The sequence below is a fragment of the Lonchura striata genome, chromosome 1A, assembly GCF_050655825.1.
Source record: "Lonchura striata isolate lonStrDom1 chromosome 1A, ASM5065582v1, whole genome shotgun sequence".
NCBI classification, from domain to species: domain Eukaryota; kingdom Metazoa; phylum Chordata; class Aves; order Passeriformes; family Estrildidae; genus Lonchura; species Lonchura striata.
Genome location: NC_140741.1, coordinates 21,987,276 through 21,999,025, shown reverse-complemented (window position 1 = coordinate 21,999,025; position 11,750 = coordinate 21,987,276). Strand labels below are relative to the sequence as shown.

The following is an 11,750-nucleotide window of genomic DNA, read 5'->3' as shown; positions in this document are numbered from 1 at the left end:
CAGAGGTCTGGGTGGCACCAGCAGCACCCAGAGGCAGCTTTTCGGGGCATCAGCAGTAACAGCAGGCACAAAGGGAGTTACGTCTTCACCGGTCCGCTCCCACACTGCTCATCTGTAAGGAGCTCCAGGCAGGCAGATCCAGACGGCTGTTAATGCAGGATCACAGCCCGAGGTTTTGTTTCCACCTTTGCCAAAGTCTTTGCATGAGTGTCAGCTTCCTTTGCCTGCGTAATGGGTACTTGGTGACTGACCTTCCTTTGTAAAGCTCCTGTCAGGCAAAGGGGGATCCTCTGGCTTCACCTACAGCTCTCCTCTATGCACCAACAAAAATGATGCTCGTCGGGTTGGTGCTCCTACAGCAAGAGCTCAATCGGAGAGACGGATGATTTAAAATTAAAAAAAAAAACCGGAGGGGGGGGGGCTGGGGAGGGGGGGAGGGAAGAGAGGGAGGGGGAGACTAGGCTGTCAATCTCAGTTAGTAAACACTTCTTTGATGTGGTTCCTTTTAAAACAAAATAAAACAAAACAAAACAAAAACACAACCTGACTCCTAAAAGCAGCAACGTATGTTTATTTTAAATGCATCCGCTAAATATTTACACTGCAAGTAAGCTAAACGGAAAAAAAAAAAAAAAAAAAAAAAGATTAATCGGAACTTTTGTCAGCGAACCAGATTGTGAAATGTCTTGAGGGAATAGAAGATTTATTTGGGGAGAGAGGGAGAGGTAGGAATTTTCCATGCTATTGTAAAACATGAGCACAAATTATATGATCCCCACAGCCAGTGAGTTGCAAAGCTTCAATCAGCTGCCTTTTTATTTTTTTCCTTTTCTCTCTTTTCTATAAAGAGGAGGGGGGGAAGACAGAAGTGTTTCACCAACTTCTGTTGACTGTTCCTTTTTTCTCCTGATTGAAATGTGTTGTTAAACAAGATCCCACATAATCTCAGCAGAGGGTTTCTCTCGCTCGCTCCCGCTCCTTCTGGGAAGCCGCGATCGGTGCCATCGGCGCTTGATTATTTGCAAACTCCCTTCGCTGCTTTTTTTTTTTTTTTTCCTCCTTTTTTTTTTCCTCCTCTCCGTCTCGGTCTCCGTCTCCCTCTCTCTCCCTCCGTCTCTGTCTCCCTTTCTCTCACCCCCAGTGCAACTTTTGCAGGCGCCCCGGTACACGCAGCCATGCCGCGCTGAGAGCGGGGGCACGGCGCCAGCCCCCCTCCTTCCCTCCCTCTCCTTTCCTCCCTCCCTCCCTCTCTCCTTCCCTCCCTCCCTCCCTCCCTCCCCAGCGCCGCCGTCCCGAGCCGGGGGGGCCCCGCCGCCCGCCGCCCCTGCCCGGCCCCGCGCCTCGCCCCGGCCCGGCCCGGCCCGGCTCGGCCCGGCGCCGCCGCCCCCCGCCCGCTCGCCCGCCCGCCCCGGCCGCGTCGGAGGGCCGGCAGCGGGGCTGGATGTGCCCGGCTCCCCCCGCGCTGAGGTGGGCAGCGATGCAGAAGGCAGGCGGCAGCTTCGCCTCCGCCGAGAGACACCCGCTCAAGATGGCAGATGTGTGTTGAGTTTGGGGGGCTGCGATCTCGCGTCGTTCGTGGCGGCGTTGCCATGAATAACAGGCGTCCTTGCACCGATGGCCCCCATGTACGAAGGTAAGCCCCGGCCCGGCCCGCCCCGCCGGCACCCCTGGCCCGGCCGCAGCGGAGGAGGGCGGGGGGAGCAGGGGGTCCCCGGCCGCCCGCCCGCGGTTCGCCGTCCCCCGCCCGATGTTGCGGGGAGGCGGCGGGGCACCATCGCCCTACCGGCGCCCGGCGGGAGCGGGGCGAGGCGCGGGTCGCCCCCCGGCTCTGCCGGTCCCCGGCCCCGCGGTCCCGGGCGCTCGGTCCCCGGCGGGGGGCGGTGGGTGAAGTCCGTGCCGGTGCCGAGAAGAACAATGAGGTGGACGGAGCTTGCCCTGCGCCTCCGTGTGTGTGCGTGTGTATGTATGTGTGTGCCTGCTGCCTGCCTGCCCCTCGCCGCAGTTCGCATTCCCAGGACAGGCTACCCCTCTCCGTTCGCCGGTTTCCCGGGAGTTCCCCCCCCGTCGCTCCTCTCCTCCGAGGCGCGGGGACTCCGCGGGCAGCGGCGGCGGGGGACAGGGCTGCTGGAGCCTGCTGTCAGCTCCTCTGGCTTCTCCTTCAGTACAGCCCGGGCTGCGGCGAGAAGCCCAAGTACCCCAACTTAGTTTCTTTCGGGTTAAAAAATCACAATAATTATATATATATATATACACACATTTATATATATGTGTGTGTCTGTGTGTGTATGTATACGGCTGTGTGTGTTAGATCGAAGTGTAGTACAGGGCGTCTGTTTAAAAAGAAAATGCAAAGATGTATCGAGGATAATTTAAATCCCCTCGCGACGCATTTACCCTTCCCCGTCACCCTTCCCGGCTCGGCGCTGCCCGGGGAGCGTTACATAAAGCGGAGGGACATCCCCCGGCGGCCGCGGAGACCCGGGCACGGAGGGGAGCGGGGGGGGGGGGGCGGCACGGAGACACGGCACTTTCCTCCCCATGGCGAGATGGCGAGGCCGGTAAAACTTATCTGAGGAGGAAATCGAGCCCGGGCTGCGGCGCCCGCGCGGAGGGCGCTCGGCGGGCGGTGTAAAGTTACCGGTGGCCCGCCGGGTTATTTCTGGGCAGCCCCGGGCTCACCCGCTGTTCGGAGTTCGGACCCCGCCGCAGGCGGGCAGACAAAGAGGAGCATTTTCGCTAGCGCGGGGAGCACAGCCGCCCTCCCCGCGCTCGCCGCGGCCGGGCACGGGGCCGCCGGGCGCGGGGCCGGCGGGCAGCCGGGGGCCGCGGCGGTGCCGGGGCCGGTGCCGGCGGAGGGGCCGCGGCGGGCCCGGGGCGCCGGTCGAGGCCAGCCCGCCGGCGGCGCCCTCTGGTGGCCGCGCCGCGCCGCCGGGCGGCCCCGGCCGGGCAGCCCCCCCGCCGCTCCCGCCCCGCGCCCGGGCCGCCCCCGGCGCCTCCCCCGGCACGGGCCCCGCCGCGGGCGGGGAGAGCCGCCGCCGACCCCCGCCGCGGCGCGGAGCTCGCAGCCCGGGCGCGTACCTGCCCGGCCCCCGCCCGACGGCCCCGGGGGCCGCGTCTGGCCCCCCCGCGGCGTGACCGGGCCGGGGAGGCCCGGCCGGCATCGCGCCGCCCGCCGCGGAGCCTGCCCTGCGGGCGCCGCCGGCCGCGGGGGTCGTGCGGCGCTCGCTCTCAAGTTCGCTCCTCGCCGGGCCGCATCCGGCGGGCGGTGCGGGGCGGTGCGGGGCCGTGCGGGGCGGTGCGGTGCCCCTTGGAGAGCGGCGGCGCCCGGCGCGTCCGTAGCAGCCGGGGCGGAGGGGCCGCGGGGCCCGCGGTCAGCCCGGCCGCGCTCCCCTTCCCGGCGCGCCGCGGCGGGCGAGCGCCGGCACGGCCGCCTCCCCGGAGCCGGGCAGGGCAGCGGAGGGGTGGGGAGAGGAGAGGACACGAGGCCTCGGCCACTGCCGGGGCGAGCAGGCTTCTTCCTGAGGAGGGGGCGGCGGTGCTGCACCGGAGCGTGCGGTGGAAGTTTAGCGGTTCCTTAGAGCATCCTAACTTCAGCGGCGCTCCTGCTTCTGCCTGACTGGAGAAAAAAGAGAGCAGATGGAAAAAAAATACCCTGAAAGTGACCCGTAGAAACAAATTCTCCGCAGCATATACGGAAGGGTCTGCGGCCAGGCTCTGCAGCATGCCTTAAGCCTCAGAATAGGTGAATATCCTAAATGGCAGGAGCCGGAGATAGCATAAACGCTGATAGGAATTGTTTTATCTCTGTTGTGTTGCGTTATGCTTGCGGGTTAAATTGCTGCTGAGTGGCTTCGAGGGAGGTGGAGGAGGGGTTAATGATTGTTTTTCGCCTCCTAGTTGCCATGAGAGGTCCTTAGAATTCCCTGCAATATCGCAGTGCATAGATAAAAACTTATTTATCGCGGGGGATGCAATTTCCTCCTTGGAGGGAGGCAAGGACTGCCATCCTCCCCTGCGAGCCTCACGTTATGTGCATAACCATTTCGGTCTGTAGCCCTTCTCTGGAGCATCAGGTAGAGCCAGGCCACTGAGGAGAGCACAGGAGCGGAGGGCTCAGGTCAGCACTGTGACGGGCAGGCACAGCTCTGCTCCTGCCCTTGGCCCAGCGGTCTCGGGTGGCACACATGCACGCCCACCGCCACCACCGCAAGGCAGGCGAGGGGAGGTGAAACCTTATCCCCGCCGTACCGATTTCAGAACATAGGCTCTTTGACAGAAAAAGCACCCTGGGAGGAAATGTGACACCTCAAAGGCCTTATGAAGTGGTTCCAGTAGAAATTTAAGTGAGTGGTAACATAGAGCACAGGCAGAAAATCACCCAGCATTCTTGGCATGCAGGTGAGGGTGGTGTGTGCTTGTGCAGAGCAGCTGGCTTAAATACCATTTCTGGGAAGCAGAATGGTGCCTCACCTGATATTAATAGGCAAGGCATGATAAATAAGTGACTATCTGGTGTGAAATCCTCTCCCACACACAGTGTGCCAGGAGAATTTTCCCATTTGTTTTAAATAATTTGGAGGTTTTGCTCTTGTCTTCTCCTCTCCTTGGTTTTTCCTCATCCTCTTTTTTTTTGCTTTTTTCCTGGGTGGTGGAGAGCTTGGCAGTAAAATGAAAGACATAAAAATATAACAAGTGAAACAAAACAGAAGTAACACTGCTGCGCAATGTTTGACCTGGTTTTTAGTTTTGTTTGTGAGCTGTACAAGGAAATGAGTTTCAAAGCAGACCTCATCAGGTGTAATCCTACATGGCCTCTGCTCTAGACTTGGGGCAAACTAGGGGCTGCCATCCTTCTGAGCACCAGAGATGTGGTTGCATCCGGAGTGGCTGTACTGTCTTTAGAGGAGGTGAATGGCTTAAGCCAGGCAAGAATCTGGTTCTCTGGACCCTCCTCTACGCAGTGTTACTCTCACCTGTGCACTCCCCTTGTGACATTTCCTGCTGTGCAGAGAACAGAGCCAGGCTCTATGGTCCGGGGGAGACCCCAAATTAAGAGGGGCGTCTGCCAGACATCACAGGCTGTGGGAGGATTTTTGCCTAGGAAGGGTGTCTCCAGTGATTTCCTTGGAGTCTCGTACCTGGCATCCTTCAGAATTGTGTAAAGAGAGGTATTTATATGTATTAACCTTTATTTTCTAAACAGTGATTACCTCTGTTTTGGTTTTGTTCCTCTTCACTTAGCTTCTTACTTATTCTTGACAACTTTGTTGCAATTCAGGGTGTATTTTTAGCAGCCACATCGGTAGTTTTCTATGTGGGTGGCTCATGGAATTAATCTGGGTAATATTTGTAAACTGCACCTCGCCACCGGTGTGGCTGCTAGAGCTGAGCACAGGCAGGGACCTGCCTGCACGCTGTCTTTGTCACACGTGGGGCTGGGAAAGCTGGAAAATTTGACCCTTTACTCGTTGGGGAGTAAAGAAACAGGCAAGAAACAGGCCAGCCCTGCTGGGTTTTGAGTTCATCCTCAAATCTCACCAAAGCACACAGAATTTGCTCATCAGGGAGGTGGCCTCAGTGAGGGAGGCAGAGTAAAGGTCTTTACCCCAAAGTTCATGCAGGGAGATCATAACTCAGAGACACTTCCTGTTTATGAAATAATAATCAGAACTTAAGCTATTTCAGTGCTGGGACTAAAAGCCTAAGTTTTTAGTCGCTCAGGATATGGCTATAGCCAGGATAACAGGAAGCCCCCTCTAGTTAAAATTATTGTTCTTATCATGCTGCTGTGTCTAGTGATTAAACAAGTTTGCTATATAATGGGTGAAAAATGCTGGTTTATTTTCAGAAGGGGAAAGAGCATTGCTGGGACTAGAGGCTGGGGTGAGCAGACAAAGAGGCAAGCTCAGTTGCTCACCACAGTCATCAGCCCTTGGACTCTGTGCAGTGCATTCCTCTTCGTGGCTGTAACAGGTGGGGAAGACCAAGTTGTCTTCAGTTGGACACCTCAGCTGGCCTAGGAAGTGAAGTAATTTTCATTTGTCCATCACTAGGTTTCCCCATTTGCTCAGCGGTTGTTATTTACTGCCCAGTTTTACATGGTGCTTTGAGACCACTGGATTTGGTTCCATCCAAACAGGATAAGAGTTGCCTGTGGTTGATGTTCAGTGTAGGTTCTTCTACTGTTGGGAAACAGCCTAGAGACCTCCTTGATGCCTGTGAGGCTTTTGAAGTTAGTGCAGCCCTGGGAAGTTAGACTGTGTATTTGGAGATAGATAATGGGCTTGCATGGCTAAACGAATAAGGCCCGATTTTGGCCACATCACAACAGTAGTGCATAAAAGTATGTGAATGTTTGGTCAGGAGGACAGCTGGGAAGTCAAATCATGAGAGGATTGATGACCTGAGCCTGGAAGTAAATCCCTGTCCCGATTGTGGATCTCACCAAGTGGGTCCCAGGTGATGGTGTTTGAGCTGTCCTGCCAGATGGTGAGGTCAAGGGAAGTGCAGTCACTTTCTGCTCAGACCAGGCTAAGACACCAGTATGAGGCAGATGAGACAGCTTCTAGCTGCAGGACTCAAGGCAACTGTGATAGTGCTGCCCATGGGCAAGACCTCTGAGAAGAGTTTGCAAAGGCATTCAGATGTGGGCTTACAGCTGTTACGGTGTCCCCATCCCTGTGTCTGTGGTTTACAGGTAGGTTAAGACTGGTTTGCTGGAGTTTTTTTAAGGTTTGACACTTTTCCTCTCTGATCCCAATTTAAGAAGATATTTTCAGGTCTGTACCTAAATTTAAGCTCACAGATAGTGCTGCTGACTTCATTAGGATTGTTTAGTCTTTAAAGGTGGCCGCACGCTGAAGTACCTTTCTGACTCATGGCCTCTATAGCTTACTCACACCATTTATAAAATGAGGTTGTTTCCTCACCCTTACTAGGAAATCTCTGCCCTCTGAATGTGAAATATTATTTATAGGTATTTCTCTTACTTTTGGAAGGATAACTGGTTGATAACAAGAAGTGAGAATTGAACATTGTTTAGAGAAAAGGTTGTTTCTTGATCTGTTTGAGCTAATGTGGACCAAGGTAATTAACTGGAACCCTTCTCTTTTGAAACTATTTCCCCTAGCAGTGCAGAATTCACCTTTTCTTTTGGAAATAAACACAGATGATAATTTCACTCCAGACATGGCATTTAGCAATTTGTTTGTCATGCAGGAAGAGTAGAGGCATGTTACTGCTATCCCTCATTTACACCAAGGAGCATCCCTGATGACTTCCTCATTTGGCCATATCAGGAAACTGAGGTCCATTCTCAGGAAAGCACAAGTGTCTCTATTTTGGGACCACTCCTAAATTCAGGTAGCCTTCAGAATCAGGTAATTTTGATGGCAAAAACACTTCCACTGAGACTTGCCCATGCACGTGAGTGGAGGAGCAGCCTCTGTCTTCATAGGCCAGCAAAGGCATTTCCACATCTCAAAATACCTGGGAAAATCCACAGTCAGGACTGAATTAAAAAGCTGTCTGTGCCATTAGGATTTGTTTATTGAATGGAAGTAACAATAAGCTGTAATAGTGTGTATTTATACAATGCTGTGTATGTTCAAGGTGCTATATAAAGAGTGGCTCTCTGATCGGGTCACTGACAGAATGATGCCAAAGAACAGTCTTTTGCTTACTCACAGGACATGTGTAGAATAGCAAGAGAAAGGGAAGCATCTTTGAGAAGTGAACCCCTTGAGCTGCTCCTGTATCCTGAGATTCTGAAACAGATCAGCAACAGCATCACTGAAACCCAGGGAGCTACACAAGGGGAAGTACATGTGCTCATCTATGTGATGAGCGTTAGCCTGTCAGTGTCATGTTCTGGAGGGAGAGGGAGTTTTATGCTGAGTGAAGGATGCTATAGTTTGCTCCCTTGGTTTTCCTCAGCGTCACCACTGAATGGGACGTATGTTTGGAGAAGCTGAAGCTCACTCTATTTACATGTTGTTCTCCGTCCTGCTCACCTTCCAGGGCCTGTGCTGACATCTTTCTCTGGAAGGACAAAGTAAGAGCAGACATATATAGCTCCTTCCCTGAGGAAGGCACAAGGCATTGATATTTGCTAGAGATATTTGGGAAACCACGAAGGGTAGCTGCTTTCTCTGTTCTTTATAGATTTTAATCCGTAAAGGTGCTAGCAAGACCTGGAGCAATGGTGTGACCTGGCAGAACCCTACAGGCTAACATCTCCTTTGGTCCTGGAAGCTTGACAGGTTGGGCTCTGGGCTATGCTGAAATGCCAAAGAAACTTATCTCTCACCAAAAACATTTAAATCATAGGAAATGGGCAAAGGAAAGGTTTCAAAAAGTGTTTTAAGGCAGAATATCAACTGCCTGTCCAGCATGTTCTTTAACAGGCTTGCCCAGCATATTCCCCATGTATGGACAGTCCACAGCATGTCCAGGCTCTGATCATTGCCTTTTGCTTTGTCATTGAAAAGATCTTATCCCTTCTGTAACTCCTGTGTGCTTTGCTTGCTCTGATTCACTGTCCTTTCAACTGTGGGTGTTGGAAAACTGTGTCTTTGTCATGTCTCTCCTTTGTGTTCCTTAGGCTAAATTATATCTTGAACCCATTCTTCAGCTCTTTCTCTTGTATCTTTTCCCCTTCAGTTCTGACCATTCTCCTGGTTCTCTGTGCTCCCTTCAGCTGGTCCATCTCTCTTGAATGGCACTGCTAGACAACAGTGCTGTATTTGGGTCCTGTGCTGGCCAAGGAGAGCAAAAGTGTTCCTTTTGTCTGTTACAGTCAGTGCTCCTATTTGGTTTAACTTCTGCATCATAACATTGTTCATCTCTGTGCAGCTTGTGATGTGTTGTGGCACACTGATCCCATCCAAGAAATCTGATGCCTCATGAGCCATTTTCTATCCTGTATGTGTGAAGGTAGACTTTCCTACCTAAATGTGTGATTTTTTGATGTGTCCCATTTGAATGTCATCCTGTACCCTTCAACTTGTCATGATTGTTTTGAATTACCTAATTCCCCTGATTTTGCAATCCTGCTTGATGTCACCTGCCAATTTAAAAAGCACAATCTCTGTTTCTTCACTGATGTATGCTTTGTTGCCAGTTCTGCAGTCCCAAATATAAAGTACAGAAGAGAAGGAATGGTTTCATATAAACCAGAAAGAGAACCTTGCCCACAAAATATAAAAGAAACTGGAAAACATACACAACACTTGGCATTGTTTTCATGCCTATTCTTTTACTCTCCTTTGGTGCTTTTAAGGTGTTCCTAATAACATTTGCATTTGCTGTGCCAAGCAAAAGCAGAACCTTACTGTACTAGGCATGACATTGACATGAAGGGGTAGATAGTTACCACCCCAAAGGATTTGCATTTCATATAGATGCAGATACAGGAGGGTGCAACATACAAATTGTCAGGACACCTTGAGGAGAGGAAATCACAATGTGTGGGTTTTCCACAACATTTGTGACAGAGGTTCCTCTGGGAAAGGAAAGGGTGGGCTGAAGATTGAGGAGGAGTAAGTCAGTAGATCAGGAACAGGAGAAGAGAGACATGTGGGGAACAAAGATGAGGGCAAGTGACTGTAACAGGATAGAGGGAGATGATCCCTGAGATCTTCAGGGGCTGAGGCTGTCACAGCCAAGGCTGGCAGGAATGGCAAATTGAGTGGAATACTGAAGATCCCATCTTGGACTGTTTCTGCAGTTACCCTTAATGACTTCAGTCTCTCCTAGTTTATTCCCCTGCAGTTGTCTCTAACATCTTTGGAAGAGAAGGTGAGCGAGGACAGGAGACACTACCTATATCCTAATGCTCACAGGCTGAACAGAGAGCCTGTCTGGGGATTCCGCATGTGGAGCTGACACCAGAGGCAAAACTGATGCTGTGGCATTCACTCAAAATCTCTGATCCTGCTCACTATGCTCAGGAAACTCTGATGGGATAGAGATTATCTGAAACACCAGCATTTCTCATTGATCTGAGAGCCTTGTGGTTTCCTCCTCTGCCATTGCTCTTCCCATGACAACGGTGTCTATGCAGGACAAATCTTATATGCCGTCCTCCTTGTTCCTCCCCATTAGGCAAATTCATGTTGAATTTTCCCTTAGCCTACACATGATGTCTTTAAGGACATATGCGACTGCCCCACCCTCTCTATCATCATGTCTGCTCTACTCTCACCATCAGTCAGGGTGGCCAAAGAAAGTTACAAGCATGGAGACCCAGTCATCAGCACATGAGCTCATGGGTGAGACCCACTTGTGCATCCTCCTGCACATGGATGTAAATGGCCTGGAGGCTGGGCACATCTCAAGCATGTGAGGCTCAACACGCTGTTCTCTCCAGGAGTATGTCAGGTATGTCAGTGTGTTTGGCAGCGAGTCTGTAAGGTTATGGTCTTTCTCTTGGGTGAAGAGAGCAAGAAGAAAAAAACTTTCTTTGCATATCGTTTGGGGTCAGGTTGTTTATTTGCTACTGGATGTGATCCAGTGGATTCAGTATATCTTTGCACAGAGAGGAAGCAGCAGAGAGGAAGCAGTCTAGGAGGCTCCTGGAGTGTGTGGAAGATAACTTCCTGGCACAGCTGGTGAGTGAGCCACCGAAGGAAGGCTCCCTGCTGGACCTGTGTTATGCAAACAGAGAAGGACTTGGGGGTGATGTGGTCTTTGGAGGCCGCTTTGGGTACAGTGGTTGGTTTTCAATGCACAAGAAGTGAGGAGGGGGCTCAGTAGAAGGGCTACCTTAGACTACTGAACAGGGCAAATTCTGGCCTGTTTAGGAGACAGATTGATAGGGTCCCTTGGGACAGACAAAGGAGTCCGGGAAGGCTGGATGTTCTCCAAGAAACAAATATTAAAGGCACAGGAACTCTACAAGAAGGACATTGAAGTGTTGGTGTCAGAGAAGGGCAACAAAGTTGCTGAAGGATCTTGTGCGCAAGACTTAGGAGGAGCTGCTGAGGGTTATGGGTTTGTTTAGCATGCAGAAAAGGAGGCTCAGGGGAGACTTTATCTTTATCACCAGCTGAAAGGAGGTTGTAATGAGGTGGGGGGCAGCCTCTTTCCACAAGTAACAAGTGATGGGACAAGAGAAAACAGCCTCAAGCTGTACCCTGGAAAGTATAGATAGGATGTTACGTTTGTCAAGCACTGGAACAGGCTGCCCAGGGAAGTGGTGGTATTTAAAAATCTCTGGAGGTATTTAAAAGATGTAAAGATGTGATTCTAGGGGACACAGTTAGTTGTGCACTTGGCAGTATTTGGTTAACTGTTGGTCTCATTGATCTTAGAGGTCATTTTCAACCTAAGGAATTTTATGGTTCTGTTTATTTTTGTTTGAGGACATGAGGCTTTTTTCTAGTTACAGGTTGTAGAGGCATACACAGGATGGGGGATAGCCAGCAAGCTTGCTAACTATTAGCTGCATTGATGAGGTGTTACACTTTGGGAGGGAATGTTACAGCAGATGATGGAGTGGCTTGGTGGAGGCTTGGACTCCAGCAGCAATACGCAGAGAATATCCAGTCCCAGAAAACTTGCTGAACATTTCAAATAAAGTTTGTTGTTTGTTTTTTTTTTTTTGGTTTTTTTTTTTGGTTTTTTGTTGTTTTTTTTTTTTCTTTCAGGAAGGTCCTTTAGCTTGCTCAGAATATTTTTACTTGTAGGCAAAATTTGTAAGCATTCTTTATTTTTAAAGTGCAGTTTATATTCTGCTCTTGTCTGCAACA

The 11,750-nt window shown here is 51.5% G+C and overlaps 1 protein-coding gene across 2 annotated transcripts in view; it reads left to right on the top strand.

Annotated features, from left to right (window-relative positions):
- The first annotated feature begins 1,459 nt into the window (after positions 1–1,459).
- Positions 1,460–11,750, top strand: part of HIPK2 (homeodomain interacting protein kinase 2) — a 137,106-nt gene continuing 126,815 nt past the window's right edge. For both annotated transcript variants that reach the window (XM_021536531.3, XM_021536501.4), the window contains exon 1: positions 1,460–1,633. In XM_021536531.3, coding sequence (XP_021392206.1) covers positions 1,615–1,633 — 19 coding nt within the window. In that variant the 5' untranslated portion in view covers positions 1,460–1,614. The remainder of the gene's footprint in view (positions 1,634–11,750) is intronic.